Below are 19,317 nucleotides of genomic sequence, written 5' to 3' on the forward strand. Positions count from 1 at the left end.
AGTTAGAAATGAGTATATCCTACACTAGCCGGTGGAGGAAGATGGATTGGAGGATCGTGTAGGACAGTACAAGGAAGGAATTGGAAGGTATAGCCGTGTAAACCGTACAATTCTCCGACTGTGATGATGACAAAGTGGGAAGGGGGCTAGAGATAGGCAGATGTCTAGCGGGATAGCGGCCAAACGACGGAGCTATAAAGGAGCACGAAGTGCAGCTGCTCTCCTCGAGGATGTGATAGATCCCGCAGACTATACCTTAGCCGTTAAAATCGCGGAATAGATCTTGCCTCGTTATTTTTGCCTCTCAAGTTGTCTCTTTGGCGTAGGACGGAAGGATATAAGAAGGTTCGGAATTCCTAGACTTTCTTTTCCTCTGTTTCTCATCAAGTCCACCTCCTTCGCGGATAACCTTTGGAGGGGCGACGAGGATAAGAAGAAAAAAAGGCACAGGCCCGAGTGCTTCCGCTGAAGGAACGGATGCTAGATATGAATAATAGGAAGGCGGCGGCTTGATATTCTTTTTTGCAGGTTTGGTCTCTAGTCTCGGACGTCCGAGCCTCTGGCTTATAGCTACGCGCTGAGGACTCAGCATCCTTGAGATGATAATTCCCTCCATGTTTATGATTCTGAGGTGAAGCACCTCGCGGAGGCTTCAATCTGCAGCTATTTGCGTTTCCTGCGTTTCCTCGAGATCAAAGTGGTGGGTTTAGGACAGTTCTTGCAGCGCATCTATCCTGAGCTTGATAAAGGACTGTCTTGGCTGGCGTACAACCCTACACTCCACTGCCCCTCTATCCCTAAACTCGGGACCGCGCCTTCAGGCCCATGTTGAAATTTCGATTGGGAAAAGCCTTTTGAACGCCTTGCTGTTGTCCTTTTTTCTTTTCTTTTCGGGGGGAAGAGAAAATTTTTTTCTCTGGCTCGAGTTCGCTGGCGTCGAGCATCGTTTTAATCGTTCACGTCGTTGAAAGTTTCGAAACAGCGAAAGGGAAGGAAGGGGTATATGCAGCAGTTTAACCCAGCCAACCACAACCGCGTCAGGCCAGACACACTTGGTGAGATGGCAAGCAGGCACGGTAGGAACAAGGAACAACGGGAGGTACCGTATTTGCGAACCTCCAAGCTATCCTAGCTCCCGCTGCTTAAGCAGGCTTTGCGGACTAGGATGCTTTAGTGATGAATTTGTGAAAAACCCACTGCATTGTAATTCTCGGAACAAAGGATCCGATCGATCATGTTTGGATTCAGGAGTTTGAAATGCATTGACTGAAAGTGGCGTCGACATCTGACATCCATATACTTCGGGATGCATAACTATCGTATTAATTAGGAGCTACAAATCGAGTATGAACATGTATGCATAAGGCAGCCGCCGGCGCCAGGTACTAGCTAAGCAGTCGAATGCGTAAGTAAATTGGTCGATAGCGACACGCGAATAGGTACCTAGGTAGTTCATAGAATATCCTATGATGCCTTCGGACGGACTTACCTACGTAAATATTATACAGAGTATCTCGTGGATGTTAATATTGCGATGTATTATATACCGCAATTGCAATTCCATAGGACGTATCACGATATTGATGCGGCCAAATCGGAGATGTACGAATTGACGTTCGGGATTTTAAACTCTCTTGTTGTCACACGAGCGATTGAAGTTTGGAATAGACCAATTGACGTATTGTTCAGCTGGTTAGGCAGCAAACAAGGTTCCGTGAGGCTTATTGATTCGAGAATTCCGTTTTTTTGTTTCTCGCTTCTTTAGTCTGTTCCAATCATGATAGAACTAAGGATGTGGTGGTTAGCGATGGCTACTGACCAGCACCGGTTAGAGAGGTTGCATTGGCCCGTTGCATTTTCCTGGGACGGGTCCACATGGCGGTCCATGGTCACCGCGGCACTGCATCATGTCATAACATGCTACTGTACAATTGACTTCTCCCGGGACATGTTAGTAAACACCGCTCTCGAAAAACTTAGAATGGAACGTTAACCTTATTATCATTGCTAGCGAGTTACTTATCATACTTAGTACCTACTTAAGTAATTACATACTGAAGACCGTTAGAATTCCAACGTTGACAAAGAAGCCGGAGTATGGCCGCGGCAATTCCGACTGGCAAACTAAACTCTATGGCCAAAACGAGTATGCGACCGGATCTTATCGGTCTACAAGCCTTTTGACAACGGGCGACCGACGAATCAGGTCTTCTTTATCCGACTCGTGGAAAAGCTAAATGTTCGTTCTTTACGACTGTGACATCTTTGGCCTGAAGAGGGTCCCACAACTGATACCATCGTGCTCCCGGACGGCCGCCTACGACGTCGACGTTGACGTCTCCATCCGGTTTTATCAATGCATGCATTCATACATTCCTACGCTCGATCAATGAATCAATCAATCAACGATCAACCCTGTCTTGGCTCATGGTCATGTTGCACGCGTATCCGTTGTGACGCCATGAACGGTAGATTCTCGGAGGCCTGACACAGGAAGCTAAGCTAATAACCTAGCTGTCTATGATTCAGCGCCTCGGAGGGAGACTCGACTCAAGACTGTCTCAAACCTAAGGGTCGAGGGTCTTCAATAGTGCGTAGTAGCTAGTGGAAGTCATATATTAACACCCTTTCCAACCTGTAAACCCGTTTCTATTCCTTTATTACATTTTCTTTCCCTTTTTTTTATGTTCTTCTGTCTATCGCGATGCAGCTACAATCAAACATCTTCAAGCCTCCAAGCTCCAGCCTAAACCGCAAGATTGGGATCGATCCCTCATTTGGACTCGACCAGATCTCGGTACAAGGGACCAACCGCCTGATTCAAGGGTATAGCCGAGAACCACCCCCCAGTCTTGTCTCTCCCCATACTATACTCTTTGGACTAGTACCATAGTATAAATCACGATTTATTTCAAGGATCATGGCAACCACACGACCATCTCGCACCCACTCCATTCCCACGGATACGATTCTCCGCCTGACGAATTGTCTGGTACCGGTTGATAACTGTCTTGTGTCTGGTACATTGTTGATCAACTCGACTACGGGGTTAATAATCTCGCCTCAAGATGTATTCTACGATTCTAAGCTCCAGCCTAGCTCAACAATTGACCTGCGTGGGAAGGTTGTCGTTCCGGGGTTTATAGACGTTCAGATTAATGGCGCATATGGATTCGATTTCAGCAATGCATCAAAGTCGGATGATGAATATGCAAGTGGTCTAAAGGAGGTAAACCGGCAATTCGTCAGTACTGGAGTAACCAGTTACTGTCCAACGATAACCAGCCAGAAAGATGAAGTCTATCATAAAGTGAGTGGTATTGTAGATGCACATTTACAGACCTGCATACATGCACCGCCTCTACACCCCCCCCCCCAATTTCATCGAGCGTTCCGAATTTACGATTAACATCTTCTCCAGGTTCTCCCCCATTTAGGACCCTCGCTCCGTAGTCCGACACTTGGTTCAAGCTCTCTAGGCGCCCACGTCGAAGGCCCCTTTTTGAACCCCGAGCGCAATGGCATTCACCCCCCACATATCCTCCAAAAACCCTCAGAAGGTCTCAAATCACTTGAAACCGTCTACGGTCAAGAAAACCTCTACTCAAACGTAAAGGTTATAACTCTAGCTCCGGAACTGCTACCCCCAAGTTCCCTCCCCTCCCTTCCAGCGGTATTAGCATCCAAAAATATTATCCTATCAGCAGGCCACTCGACCGCCACATTCTCCCAACTGGTGAATTCAAATATCTCAATGGTCACGCATTTGTTCAATGCGATGCATCAACCGCATCAGCGAGAACCGGGTATTCCCGGCGCCGTGTTAGCTGAAGTCTCGGTTTCAAAACCCCGATTCTTCGGCATAATAGCGGATGGAGTTCACGTTCACCCCGCGAATATCAAATGGGCGTATCATTCGAATCCATCCGGTCTCTGTCTCGTAACCGATGCGATGTCACTATTGGGACTACCGGATGGAGAGTATGTATGGGGTAACGGGGAAAGTATTCAAAAAACAGGTGGAGTTTTGACATTAAAGGGTACTACTAAGATCGCGGGCAGTTGTGTGACTTTACTCGAATGTTTAAACAACTTTATGAGGTTCACGAATACTGGAATTGCAGAGGCAATTAAAACGGTGACAAAGACTCCGGCGAGAATGTTGGGGTTGGAAGGGGTGAAAGGGTGTTTGGAACCAGGCGCAGATGCGGACTTGTGCGTCCTGGAGGTCAATGGGGATGGCAGCGTGGGGGTAGAAGAGGTATGGAAGTTCGGGGTGAGGGTTTGGGAGAAGAGTGGGATGAGACGGCGCAGGGAAGGTGTCATGGAGCTTAGTCGGTTGTGATTGTAGGGGTGAAGGTAGGGGTAGGGTACGTATACATCTATGCATCGGGCCTCTTACGGCTTCTTGCATTCACTCGTATAGACAGCGCATAGTGCTTCAGACTTGCCGAGTTTCTCTCCGTGTTCCTTTCTTCTTCCTTTCTTCTTTCTTTCCTTATTCATGATTCTGATTATGTCAAAATACTTCCTCAAGAATGTTGAAAAGCAAACTTAGGCCTTGCATTTAGTTGAGTCATGGTGATATATCCCTGGTGGGATAGATAACATCTTGAACGATTAATTCGGTGAATGAAAAACTGAAAAATAAACCGAACAGAAAGACCACATTTCAAGTTTGAAGCAAAAAAACCTCGAAAAGGAAAACCTGACAGCTCATGAGCTTCCACACTTACAAGGTTTCTAGCAAAAGTGCATGTTTGTATTAGGGCTTTCTTGTGGAACCTGACCGGGTATGCTGGTGTACATACATACTTATGTCGGTAGAAGATCCAGCCTTGTAGAGGTATTTCGCGCGCCTGCCTAAGCACCGTGCGTTCTCATAGCTAGTATGCAAGCAAGCAAGCAAGAAAGCAAGCAAGCTGCTTTGGCGGATACATATCATGATCGCAATTCCGCCAGACCAGCAAACCGCATCGAATATCCTGATTCAAACAGGATGTCTGCGGGGTCTGTTTAAAAAAAAAAAAAAGGAAATAAAGAAAAAAAAGAGGTGAGGGGAGAGAAGCGTAGCACTGCATGCATTGCGTTTATTCAGATATTAGGCCTGAAGCTGCGATATTAAGACGGTGAGATTAGTTAGGACGTCTCCTCCTTCAACAGAAAATTGATCAATTGAAATCGAACGGGAGGCTGTCAAAAAATTTTCTTTCCAGAAATCTCCACTTTTTTGCCAGCCCGTTTCTGATTTAATGTCGACTCGCGGCATCGCGGCATCGAAGTATGTAATACATGAGTCAGGGTCGTTCTGCCGAGCTCGTCGATTAATTTTATCAAATTTTTTTGGTCGAATTTGAAAAAGCCATAGAATATATTATGTGAATCTAACGAAGGCCGAGATGTTATACCGGGTTGATATCATGACTTGGAGGGGAAGAAAAGGACGGAGTCGGACCGACCCGGGAACATTGGAGAGGGGCAGCTCGGTACTTATGTATATCGGCTTCCTATCCATCCCGAGTATCAGTCCACCCGGGCAGATAGACCGGTCTGGCCAGACAGCCTTCCATATCGAAAATAAGCGTCCGACTAATCGAAAATCTTCCCTTGAAGAGACGAGACGAGACGAGCTCTCACGAGCTGTCGAAACGCGGGTATGCAATTTCGTTTCCTTTCCCACGTTTTAGTGATCCCTTTTCGCTATCGACGACACACACACACACGCACGCACACTTAAGCACTTCGACGGTACAAAAACAAAAAACAAAAAACGAAAAAAAACAATGTCCATCCCATCCTTGAATTCAGTGTGGTTGTGCCGAAACGTAAGCATTACTGTACGTTCCTGACCTAAATCTTGGATATACCGGCATGTGGGCTGGCTCGTTTCGAAGGGCACTTTTTTCTCAATTATTTTTTTTTGTTCAAGGAATAAGAAGGTTGTGTTGCATTAGGAGGTTGCAACATTCACAAGTTGCGGGATTTCATGATGATCTAATTGGTGGGGCTTGCAGGTTTATTGCAGGGAGAAGAGCGGGAAGCTATGTGGAGACCTTTTCTCTCTCATTCTTTTGAATCCAGGACGAAAATTTTTTATTTTTATTTTTATTTTTATTTTTATGAATTTTGATTCGGGCTTCAAGAAAGCAAGAGCTAACTAGCTAGTAGACTCGAGGTCTTGATCAAGGAAGCCAACTGGTTGGTTTTACTCTTCGATCTGGAGGGTCTCTTGGTCTGGCCGGCTAGATCGGACTTGGATAACTCTCCCCTGAATCAAAATTGAATTGTAAGTATTTCTTTCTTTTTTCTCCTAAGATTTCTCAAGTTTCAGTTGGTCAAGTTGGTGGTGAAGTCGAAGGGGGGACTCGAGGTATCGTGATAATCGATCCGTTCGGACGGTTTTAGCGCACTTGGAAGCCAAATTCAGCTTCTGGAGATCAGACCACTAGCCTCTTTGCCAATTGCAAATCGCAACTGGAGAAACCGAGAAGTCGTTCAGGAGCAAAGTGATCGACGAGTTTAATACCTCCTTGCTCACGGGGTCTAAAGTCTTACTTCCCCGGTTTTAGTGTTCATGCGGGACGTGCATGATTGGAATGAATACACGAATTACATAGGACTGACATAAAGATTCATACATACTTACATACGTACGGTACTTGCACACGGCGGATGTCGGACGAAGTATGTAAACAGCTGTGCAGTCTGCGTCTGCGCATTTCGCGGGCTGCGGTTCGTTCGTTTCGTTCCGTTCGAGTTCCATTTCGAAAGGCTAATTAATAGTTATCGAATTGAATCAGTTGGTTTAACTATGACTAGTTAAAATTCAAGGTTTGGGACCCGGTGCTCTTCGTGGCCTCACTCATCACCACCCTTAGCTTAGCCGAGAACTAGAGGGAAAAAAAAAGAATAAAAAAAATCTTATTTTACTTTATTGACTTCCTGAATGTCTGAAATGCTTTAAATGCCATTGGGGATTCGATATTTCTGTTGTGCAATTGTACCTGTGGCTGTCTCAAGCCTCCAAGCAGAGCCTCAAATAAAGATCTCGGGTTTAGCGCCGGGACCCTCTTTAAGCTCTTGTGACACCAAAACTTGATTTTATTCTCGTGCAGCCCAATGGAGAGCCCTTGATAGGGCAGGTACGAGGTACATGTACATGCTTAAGTACCGTCGATTCGATGCAATGAGTGCTTTAATGGACTTTCTGCTATGGATTTGAGATCAGTTGATCGGATGGGGTATTAGTTTTAGCTCGGTTCAGCCCGAGCTCGTCAATCCATTGGTTTGTACCGGTCTATCATGCTAAGGGTTATCTTGGGAGGAGCTTTCGAATTCGAATCAATAAAAGGAAAGCTGTGGGCCTCCCGGATATGGAAAGAAGGAAAGGAGGGCTCGAGTAAGGGAGAAGAAGAAGAGGAGGAGGAGAACAAAAAGAAGAAGAAGAAGAAGAAGAAGCGATGTCTGAGATCTATTTGGGGATCGAATTCAGTGGTCACGCACATCATGCTGACGTCTTTTGCGAGGTCGAGAATTTGAATTCACGAAATACTTCATCCACAGTACATATCGCCATGCCATGCCATGGGTCCTCTTTATTCCCACCCGAATAAGTGTATTTAGCAACAGCAAATGGGAAAAAGCCAAGGTCTGCCTTTAGCGAACCGTGCTGATAGCCCCAAGTTCTTAAAGCCTCTCAGGTCTTGTCCCGGGAGGGGTCACCCATGCTTCCCACAGGGAGTGCAATGACAATAGGCCACGCACACTACTTTGGGACGGTGGATACTCGGTCTGGCTGTGCTTGGTGGATTGACTTTCGAAAGCTAATAAAAAGGACTGGATGCCGCCGGTAGAAACCATTCCTGCAGTTCCAAACAGTCCCAAGTTTCCCATAGCCAGCCATAGCCATAGTACTACACAATATACTATACTATACTATACCGGAGTCACGAATCTTGTTTTTTATATTTTATTTTATATTTTATTTTTTTATTTTTTTATTTTATTTCTTTTTGAAGGGAAGGAATAGAAGAGAATTATATACCTGACGCCTGCACGCCGCCGCCCACATCAAATAGGCACATTACACCGCACTGTACAGTTCGGATATACGATTCTGGTTGTCTTCCTTTTGCCAACGAAGACTCTTCTTTCGATCGCTTTTCGATCTCTTTTCGATCTTTTCCTTAATCCTTCCACACACATACCCTGGCTTGAATACTCGTCTCAGACACTCATCTTTGCTTTGCTCTGTATTTATTTTTATCTTTGAGGGAAGCCGCCGCTAAACTCAACTCTGTTGTCACCCGTACTTGCTGAGGTTCGCGAACTGATATTCTGCCTGCCTGACATCGTTGTCGTCGTCTTACTCTGAGAACAGCTGTACCTACTATACTCTTTCTCTCTATCCCTTCGTCAGGCTGTTCTGGATTTGAATTTTCCGGATTCAGGAGAAGTTTGGGAGAACAGACAGGCGTTTTTTTCGGGTAGCGATTTTGAGAAGCTGCACGCAAACCAACCGGGCTGAGCGGGGTACTGACAACTCACCTCTCACACAACTATGTCATTCCTCTGCTCTCGACATCTGGCGGTCTAAATTCTAACCACTTGAAATCCATAAACCCTCCAGCGTGGCTTCAGGAGATCTCATCTCTTACCGGAATACTCACTTCTATTGGTTTTCCTCGCTGTTCCTTCACAATTTTTTTCCTCGCTTCTAGAAGCTTACTTGTCTGGCCTGGCCTTACAAGACGAGAAAGACAGAAAAAAATAAGACTCACATCAGCCACCAACACACATTTTACAACAAAAACTTCATCGCTTTGATATATCCCAACCTCGATATATCGAAACCTCAGAATACTTTGATACCCACCTCGTTCTTGTATACTTTTCTTGTTTCTTTTATAAACCTTCCCTATTCCATTATACTATTATACCCATCCCCATCATAAAATGGCAGCTGCAGCATTGCAAATGCCTTCTTTGCCCCGAGATATTCATTCAGCCGCCTTCATGCCCATGCCGCACACTCGAAACTTCCCCAAGCTCCAGCAACCAAAACCAAAGCTGGCAATCCCCCCAGCCACTACTATGAAGAGACCCATTGAAGCGAAGACTAGCAGTGCTGAAGTTGTCAGCAAGACCGCTGCTTCTCATGCTTTACCGATGACTCCTAAGAGGAGGAGAAAATCGGTGTCTGGTGAGATTTCTTTTTTTTTTTTTTTTTTTTATACTTCTTTTTTATATATACTCATGTATCACTGCTATCTTTTCCCGGACATCCGGAAAAGATAGTCTTGAGAGTCTTTTCTTTCTTTTTTCTATGTTTTGTTTGATGTTATACTTTTCGAAGTTGTATGGAGAGAAAAAAAACTAACAGTTACCCCGCTTTAGAATCTATTGGTAGCGCCACAGAAGTCCCCACAAAGAGGAGACGGACTATCAAAGACTCCAAACCCGCACAGTCCCCGGAAAAATCTGGGGAGGAACAGGAGGGACCCACCAGGGAGTCCTACCCGGACCCCCGGTGGATGAATGAACCCCGCAAATACCTCAATCTGCGTGACCACAGATACAAATACATTTCGAAGATTACGTGAGTTCGACCATACTTATTGAAAAGATGTGTTAACATCCCATCGTCTTGGTCGGGATGGTATTCCTTACTTTTATTTTAATTTATAGGAACAAACTGCTCGATGATGAGGGCTGGAAACAACCAGCGAAGGAGTACCAGGAGATGCAACAAAAGAAGACTGGAACATGGATGTCGTTGAACCAACACTTGTATCCAAAGAATAAGGATTGCATTCCACCCTCGGGTAGGATCGGTTGCGAACTATTTTTTTTTTTTTTTTTTTAATATCTACCTTCATGGGTATGTATAAATACTGATTGCGTTTCTGCCCGTTTTTTGCAACGGGTGGGTTTGTTTTCCGTTAGTGAATCCTTTGGAACTTGTTCTGGACCTTATCTTGAAACATGGTGCTGCCACCCCGGAGGACAGGAACCAGGAACCAAGTATCTCTGGCTGCTTCTTGAGGCTTGTCAACAATCTTGTCGCCAATGAGTCCCTCGCCAAAATCATCGAGATTGAGACAGCAGACACTCTAGCTTCGCGGGAAAGGACCGGACTCGACGAAGCTGCCGCTCAGCCGGCGTCACCTGTGGTTTCTGCTACCTTTGGTAACCAGGAAGAGCTCAAGTCGCCAAACGAACCAGCCTCGCCTGCTCTCTCTGGATTGGATGACAAAACCGGACCACAGCCACAATCGCCAATGACATCTCCAAATACTTCAAGGACTTTCCACAAGGATCAGAAGGTTCGTGCTTCACCCTCTATTTCTACTACAACACCCCTCTCTGGCTCTGGATCTTCTCAGCAATATGGACCCCTCCCTCTCATACCCGCTGGGTTTTCTGGATCCGCAACAGCAGCTGCGCAATCAATGTATGGCTTTACCACTGGATTCCCCGGACCACTCCCCGCTTATGGACCCACTACTGGACTAGGACTCACCAATCAGAACTTTGTCGACGCATCTACCTCGCCAATACTGGCTAATTCACCACATAGCGCTACAGGACTGCCATTCTATGGCCCCCACCCCCGGTATGTTCCCAGGACCCAATCGCCACTAGCCTATGCTCAACACTCCAGGATGATCGGTCCGCAACCTGCACCTGCTACCACATCATTCATGCAACAACCGTGGACTATGAACGCCCAAAGCGCCTTCTCAAGCCAGGACCCTGGAACTTCAATCGAAACTGAATCGCTGGTTCAGTCTCTTGGGCACTCGCAGCCTGAGTCCGTTACTTCGGAGTATAGTACGCCAAAGGAACAAGTTACTGGATTCAACTTCTACTCTGCTGCGGCTGTGGCTCAGGCACAGGCTCATGGACTGGATATCGGATCGATGAACAGTATGATCTTGGACGAAGCTAGGTTCGATGCTTGGCTTAACTTCCCCTGGACTACGGATTGAACCTCTGGATCTACTTCAGATTTTTCTCTTCTCATTTTTTTATCCCATACAATCGCACCGATTCAATATCTTTTTTCGTACCTCTTTTTCCGCTCTGGATTCTCTTTTTTTTTTTATCATTCCCAATCTACCAACTTTTATACGACGACAGACATTTTTCTTGACCTGGATTTTCCCGTGGATTTTACTCGTTCAACCTGGACCTCTTTTTTTCTTTCTATTTATTTATCGACATACCTCGACGCTCCCTTTTATTATTCTCACTTTCCGCACTTCTTGGATCTTGGACCCTTTTATGCTACCGGCGGGCTTTCGTTTTTTTTTTTTTTGGATATCTATCTGGCGTTTTTTTTTCTTAGACAAAGACATCAACATATCGTTCGAACGATTATCTTTTTACGTTTGCTTTGGGAGGAGTTGGGAAAGAAATTTGTTTGGTTGTACTTGTTAGAATATTTTTTTCTTTTTGACAGGGGGGGGGTTTTTTATTTTAAAAGTATAATGTTTACTTTTTGGACCTGTATAGTGAAAATATTTCAAGTCTTGTATTGTTGGTGATGGGGTGAGAGAGAGGGGTTGAGGGTGAGTGAGAAGAAAAGAAGAAGAAGAAGAACGACCTGCGTGGACCGGTATGGGATAGTACCTTTGGACGGCTACTCTTCCTGGATCATATCATCTATCTGGACAACCTTTTTTTTTTTTATCTATGGACCTGGCGGGAGTTTGTCGAGAGTCCACCCCCCCCCACGGACCAGGACCCTCCCAAACTCGTCTGTCTTTTACTGACTAAAATATCTAGGTTCCTGCCCGTGGGTGTGTGTGTGTGACTCTCGCGACTCTCAAAAAAAAAAAAAAAAAAAAAAAAAACCTGGACTTCTTTCGGACTTGGACTGGACCATCTCGACTCATTCTCCTGGAACTTCTTTTTTTGACTCACGCCGCCTATGATACTGGATTTTTTACCTGGAAGTTCTTTTTTTTCCTTTCCCTCAAGTAGTATTAGTATTAGTAGTAGTAGTAGTATACATAAGTAGTTGGAGTTTTTTATTCTTGTTTATATCTACCTAGGTAGTTGTTATCATGTATACCCCCATTCATTCCCATATCCTTTTTTTTATATACCTAAGTACCTAGTTAGTTTTGTTACGCCATATACCCCGCATATTCTACCTGTATATTTGATTCTTTTCTCTCTCTCTCTCTCTTATTTATTTGGAGGGTTTGTATATATTTTTTTTATTTTTTTTAAAGTGGTATGAGATACGTATGATGAAAAAGATGAAGAAGTTACTTATTTAAACGAAAGAATAATTGAATATATTTATATGATGATATATATATAGTCGAATGATATGATTTTTACCTTGAATTGTGGATATAAGTTTTAGAGAGTTATCGATCGATTAGTATAGTAGGTGTTTGGTATAGATTAGATCGGATCGTCTATAGATCTTGCATAGACGCATAGATGCATTTATATATATATATATTTTTCATCTGAAGTCGGTTTAATTAACATCCAGACTTTATGCATAGTATAGTAATTATGAGCAAGTATGTATTATATTAACTACCCGCCCACCAGTTTAACAAGAGAACACAATTCTGGAAGGTCATTTTTTCCATCAATTTAAAGACTCGGTGTATTGTGTACAGTACAATATAGTATGTAGAGTATGTAGAGTAGGTCCGGGATGGATGAAGAAAACATACATGGGTATTTGTTTGATACTTCGTAAAATCTAAACCCCTCCCCTTCTATTCTTCTTTAAGCTTTTCTTTTCTTCTTTTCTTTTCTGTGTAATCTAACGCTGGTATTTACCGTCTGTTTTTTTTTTTTTTTTTTGCAAGGGAGGGGATGGGAGACATGGGGATAATTTGCTCATGGATTTTTATACTATACTATACGACTAGGTACCTACTTCCATGAGATACGGATGATATGGGATTATTTGGACCGTGGTTTGGGGATATTAGCCGATGGGTGATTGTTGGGGATTGAGAAATAAAAGAAATAAAAGAAATAAAAGGGTGGTGAAGATATTTTCTTTGATTCTGAGATACTTCATAGATGAATTACTAAGAAGTTACATAAGAAAAGATCAAAGAAAGAAAGATCGAAGAAAGAAAGAAAGGAAGAAAGAAAAAGCCAAGGGAAAGCCGAACTAGAAAAACGCCTTGATTCGAGGTATTCGTCATCTCTTTTCCCTTTTTCTTTTTTTTAGTTTGAGATGGAAACGGGCCAATTAAGCTTTTAAAACGTGAAAAAGAGAGACAAGTACTCGCCCAGTCTTTCTTCTTTTCTCAAGTACTTAAGTAGTTAGCAGCCTCAGTCAAAGTATTGATTCTTGTTGTTTTGGAGTGAAACGGTTGGTGGTGGAGATATGACGTCGAGGTGGATGTTGGTTGGATATCTTACAGTCTTAGGTACTTACTATCTATATCTGTTTGGGTTTAAAATAGATGTGATATGTTATACATACATACACATACATACATGTATTATAATTATCTCTCGGATGCGATCAACTTGAATATATATAGATAAAAGTATAGATATAGATATATATATATATATATATATAGTCTACTGATATCGCGATGATGAGAGACCGGATGTATGCAGATAGATGGCACGGGAGAACCCATTCCGGGCAAGTCTGGTTCCTTTTTCCTGTCTTCGTGAAACGAGAGAAGAACATGTTATATTACACTGACAATATAACCTGCCTGCCTACCCCATGCGATATCATCGGACTGGCTGGCATAAACGGGAAGGTTTTTCTTTCTTTTCTTTCAGTCATTTTCTTTTCTTTTTTTTGAAAGGAATATTATGGATTGGAGATACTTGCGGAGTAGATAATCAGGTATTGTACTAACATGATCATGATAAAATCTTAGATATCGATATCATGGATGTATTCCCATTATCAATAGTAAATTGAAGTTAGGTAGGTACTTAAGTAGATAGTTACCATGGCGTGGGAAAGGGCCGATATCATGATGGTGTGATCTTCGATACGAGGATAATTTCCCTTTTCTTTCCTTTCCTTCCAGAAGGTATTCCCTTTGTTTCTCCCGGACTTTACTTAAGTACTTACTTACTTACATAGCATACATAGCATAACATGGCATAGCATAGCATAGCATTAGTTAGTTCCGTATTATAGTTTCTGTCTTGATCCATGAAGTTTTGTCGGTGGGAATTAATTTTCCCGGGCAGAATAGGCAGTAATGTTAGTTTGTATGTGGGGAGATTTGACACATTCGAAGAGAAGAAGGAAGGAAGGAAGGAAGGAAGGAATGAGCGAACATGAAGCAAAGAATGGATTTGATTTGAAGGGAAACTTGTAGAATTTAATTCAATTCATTCATTCACCGAAGAAGAATATTTTATTGAGAGATGCCAAAAATATAATCAAAGATCGTACTTCCTACTTAAAAGTACGTATCATATGTATGGAGTGAGGCGGTACAGTCAGATCTCGACGGGACTTACATGCAGACTGCGCCAGGAAAGCAGCCGCCGCCGGGTCCAGTCCAGCCAGTCCAGCCAGTCCAGTGCAGTCCAAGCCCCCCCAGTCGGATCTGAACTAGAATTCATTTCTCACGTTTTTACGGTTTTACATTTTACATTTCTGGTTCCTGTCTTTCCTTCCTTCTTTCTTTCTTTCTTTCTTTCTTTCTTTTATTCTTTCTTTTACTCTTCTTCTTCTTCTTCTTTACTTCCAATCATTCATTATACAAGTTAACTACTTAGCTATCCACGAGGTCTTTTCCTTTTTTTTTGTTTTGGTCATTTGGTTCACGTTGGAAGAGAGAAAAAAAAAAGAAATGGTGGCTGTTAACTAACTCAACTCAACTCAACTCAACCCGACTCGATTAGGGGCCCACATTCACTCACCTCCACCGAATCAACCTCCCATCATCAACATCATCACCATCATCACCATCATCATCATCAAACATCATCCTCACCTCACCTCCTCCCTCCCTCCCTCTTCCTCCTCATCCTCCCTCACCTGCCACTCGTTCATCATAATCATCGTCGCTATCGTACTCTGGAAGTAGGATCGGAAAGGATAATTTCGAGGGGGGGTAGTCTGGGTATTCCTTTTCCTCTGTGAGGAAATCCAATACCTTTGTCTCTCACTCTCGCTCTCACTCTCGCTCTCTCAGCCGTCCTCCTCCCTGTTCCAACCCGACCGATCAAAACTTCTTTTTTCGCAAAAAAAATATTACATACCTACGAAAAAAAAGACATCGACAGTTAATATCATCAATATCGAAATATATTTATAGAGGAGGAAGTTTTTAGATACACAAATAAAAACGTGGTTCGCTGATCGCGTCCGCTATTTTTTTCTTTGCCCGCCATGATTCGAGCTGCAACCCCTCTCACAATCCTCCTCTTCGCCGCCTTCGCCCTTTTACTTATCAGCGTCATCTCCGTCCCTATCATCAAACCGATCACCCTTGCTACCTACGGCGATGTCTCCTACGGTGTCTTTGGTTATTGTGTCGGAAATCAATGTAGTCCTATCGAAATTGGTTACAATCCTGGTATGCTTTCTCTTCTTCTTTTTTCTCTTCTTATTCTGTTTCTTTTCTTCTGTTTCCCTACTCCATCGCATTGTCGCATATCGCATATCGCATTGTCGCAGCCGTTTTTTTGTTTTTTGTTTTTTGTTTTTCGTTCATGCATTGGCGATCCAATCCGACATCTCACTCCCACATGGACTTCTCGGTAGAAGGATCCTATTCTGGTATAATTCAATTGATATTTGATAAAAAAAACTGACATGATAATACCGATATTATTCTATAGATACCGCTTTGAAGGACCCGACTAGGACCGACTTTTCTTTACCATCCAATGCCCGTCATTCCCTCTCTAGCCTTCTCATCATTCACCCGATCGCTGCTGCTTTCACCCTTGTTCTTATGATCTTGGCCGCTTGTTCCCATCTCCACGGTCCTTCCAACAATCCCAAATACCTTCTCGGTACATTGCTATTCGCCCTCCCGACTTTCCTGGTCACTCTTCTCGCCTTCCTCGTCGACATCCTCCTCTTCATTCCACATTTGTCATGGGGCGGCTGGCTCGTCCTCGCCGCTACTATTTGTATCTTGACCGCGGGGATCATGACCTGTGCCATGAGGCGCACTGTCGTTTCCAGAGCCGCCCAGAAGGCTAGAATCGCCGTCAATGCTGAAATGAACGGCGATGCCTTCCGCGAACAACGAGCAGCCGCCATCAACCAACGGGATAATCCATCCGAATATGGAAACAACTCTACGACCGCCGTCGGAAGCTCACCGGCACCGATGATGCGTGAACCTAAAATCCCAGAATTTGCGACCTTTGATGTTACCAGCCACAAGACGAGCACCGATAACGATAGGACGCCCTTGAACCCTCGCGGACAGACACCTCAACCGAACGACCTACCCGCTTTCCCCAACCCGGAACGTCCTGGTGGATTCAACCCGAACATTCCTCGACATCCGACCCCTGGAGATTCCGGGGATTCGGAGTTTAATCCGGCGCTGAGCAGACAGAGATCGAATCATACTATGAACTCCGATGGTTTTGGACCTGCTTCGTCCTTTGATAGACATGGAACACCACCGGTGCCGATGATGATGGGTGGCGCCGGTGGAAGGGGTGGATACCCACCGAGAGGTGGTCCGATGATGAGAGGTAGAGGCGGACCGGGCGGTATGGGTCCCCGGGGTGGTGGGTTTGGCCCACCAAGAGGTGGAATGGGTCCCAGAGGTGGACCTGGTATGGGTACCAGAGGCGGCCCGTCGTTCAGAGGACGCGGTGGACCGAACGGATTTTATGTCGGAGGACCCAACGGTTCGTTGAATTCGGTCGAGGACAGACCGTATATTGGACCTGGCCCACCACCACTTTTCATGAGACCTGGAGATCAAGGGCCGGATTTCAGAGGCCCGAGTCCCGGATTTGAAAGTGATAATATGTACGGACCACCACCGAGAGGAAACGATATGAATTTTGACCAAGGTGGACCCTACGGACCACCCCCAAGGAGGCCGACCATTGAAACACCGCCGATTGATCAGGGTGGACCGTACGGACCGCCTCCAAGAAGACCTACGAATGAAATTCCGCCTCCCGATAATATTGGATATATCCAGGCTGAAAACCCGCGATACGCCTCTCCACCACCGCTTCCTACCGAAATTCAGCAAAATGTAAATAATAATAACAACAACAGATATGATGCATACGAAATGGATGCGGCTCCGATCATGACTGCAGAGCCCGTCGGATTGGCAGCAAGTGGACACCCGGGACAGCTCAGAACTCCTAGTCCGGCTCTTCAAAGCCCTGCTAGCAAGTATTCGCAAGAAGAGTATGTATTTTTTTTTCTTTTCCTTATATCAAATTCCCTTTTTGTGTCAAAAATTTCAAGTTCATTCTAACATATATTGTTCTTTTTTATTAGATATGTACCGCCTAGGACTGCTTGGGCTGCTAGCGGCAGGGAGTCACCACGTCCAGAGGGCCCTCTAGCAGAGCTTCCCGTCGAATTACCTACTACAACTTCCCCTCCACAACCCGTCCACCCATCTTCCCCTCCAAGACCGCGAAGATCGCAGGATTACTACGAGGATGTTGATCCACGATTTGACAACCCACCAAACCCAACTGCTATTCCCGCGATTCTCACCCCAGGATATACCCCGCCACCAACCATGGCACTTGCTGAATACCCACCGGATGCACGCGGAGAGCGTGGCGCTCCACCACCCCAACGCGAACCTAGGAGCAATAATGTAGCTTACCAGGACCCCAGCGGCTCTTATGAAGAACTTCAACCCGGCCAGCGTAGCCCCGCGATGTCGACTAGCAGTCACTTCACGAGCATCAGCCAGAGGGGTGTTAACCCTCGATGGCAAGGTGAAGGTGCCCCCAATCTGCCGAATAGAGATCCCAGACGGCCACCACGACAGCAGGATCAGATACTAGCGAACAATCCCGACTTTGAACTGCCGCGGGTCGGTGGTGGTGTTGGTGGTGGTGGTGGTGGACGAGGCCGACGTGGCGGGTTTGGATACTAAATAATTCAATGACTCGGTCGTACGGTTTCTTATATTCCACTTTTATTTTATTTTCAACAGCGACTTTTTCTTTTCCCTCTTCGACTCGGATAATATTTATTTTATTCTTTTTTGAGGCGATGAGGATGTAATGATATGTGGACAGGCGTTCGATTCTATTTCCTTTTTTTTCTTTTCTTCCTTTTTCCTTTCCTCCTCTCCTCTAACGTCCCTGGGTTTTATATGGAAGAGACTTTATTGAATTTCCTCATATTATTGATGCTATCGAGGTATACCTTTCATTTGTACAATTCCTCTCAGATGCTAGTTATCTAGCATAGAGGGTCACTAGTTACTTCATGATGAGTGTCTACATAATATGGACCTTTTTTCTTTTTGTTTCTTTAATGTCGTTGGCTTTCTGTGTTTATTGCTTTTCTCACGGGTACTGACTTTCATATGTTCCTCTGCGGTTGTTCTTTCGGTGCAAACTACTACTGCTCCTACATATACCTTTGGTTTGACTCTTCGTTCTTTGATTTTTTATTATTTTTATATTTTATGGCGGATACAAAATGCATGTGGCATGGTACTGATTCATATGCGGCATTGCATTCTTCTTCTTCTTTTTTACACTTCATTCTGCTGTCCGTTTTCGTGAGAGCATTACTCCTTTTTTTATATTACTTCTTACTCTTTTATCGTTCACATTGGCATGCAGAAAAGTTTTATATATGTGGACTTTTTTTTTACTTTTGCTACTTATATTGGTACACTGCTACTGCTACTGCTACTGCTACTACCATATGATGGGCTGAACTGATAATTTTTTATTTTTATTTTTATTTTTTATTTTTCTTACTTTCTTCTTCTTCGATGTACATTTTGGATGACTGCAATATTATACCTCTTTGATATGAACTGATATGATATGAATATATGCATGTGTGGATTTCTTTTCTTCAATTGGAAGTGATTTTATATCTTTCGTGATGGTGTTTCTTCTTTCTTTCTTTCTTTTCTGTCCGACTATTTTTGGGCGCATTCTAAACAACAGTTTCCTGCAGGGGTTCTTCATAACTGTCAAACGGTGGGATTATTGTTTGGGGGGAGGGGGAAAGGGAAGGTCCAAGTGTGTCCAATTGTATGTTCCGCAAACAGCCTCATTGCATGCATCCCCATCATCCATCATCCATCCATCCATCATCCCTTTTAGACCACCGTTACATCTCGTTCGTTCTTTCTTTATTTCTTT

The 19,317-nt window shown here is 44.2% G+C and overlaps 3 protein-coding genes across 3 annotated transcripts; all 3 read left to right on the top strand.

Annotated features, from left to right (window-relative positions):
• Positions 1-2,920: 2,920 nt before the first annotated feature.
• Positions 2,921-4,345, top strand: AOL_s00007g269 (uncharacterized protein; the record flags this gene model as incomplete). Its single annotated transcript, XM_011120170.1, has 2 exons — positions 2,921-3,310; positions 3,422-4,345. 2 exons carry the CDS (start codon positions 2,921-2,923, stop codon positions 4,343-4,345), a joined length of 1,314 nt encoding a protein of 437 aa, XP_011118472.1.
• A 4,610-nt stretch (positions 4,346-8,955) lies between these two features.
• On the top strand, positions 8,956-10,991 carry AOL_s00007g270 (uncharacterized protein; the record flags this gene model as incomplete). Its single annotated transcript, XM_011120171.1, has 4 exons — positions 8,956-9,202; positions 9,397-9,598; positions 9,688-9,824; positions 9,946-10,991. 4 exons carry the CDS (start codon positions 8,956-8,958, stop codon positions 10,989-10,991), a joined length of 1,632 nt encoding a protein of 543 aa, XP_011118473.1.
• Positions 10,992-15,367: 4,376 nt separating this feature from the next.
• On the top strand, positions 15,368-18,083 carry AOL_s00007g271 (uncharacterized protein; the record flags this gene model as incomplete). The annotated part of the gene is made up of 3 exons (XM_011120172.1): positions 15,368-15,554; positions 15,820-17,374; positions 17,468-18,083. The coding sequence occupies 3 exons, from the start codon at positions 15,368-15,370 to the stop codon at positions 18,081-18,083; spliced, it is 2,358 nt and encodes a 785-aa protein (XP_011118474.1).
• Between the last annotated feature and the right edge of the window lie 1,234 nt (positions 18,084-19,317).

Source organism: Orbilia oligospora (assembly GCF_000225545.1).
Source record: "Orbilia oligospora ATCC 24927 unplaced genomic scaffold scaffold00007, whole genome shotgun sequence".
NCBI classification, from domain to species: Eukaryota; Fungi; Ascomycota; class Orbiliomycetes; order Orbiliales; family Orbiliaceae; genus Orbilia; species Orbilia oligospora.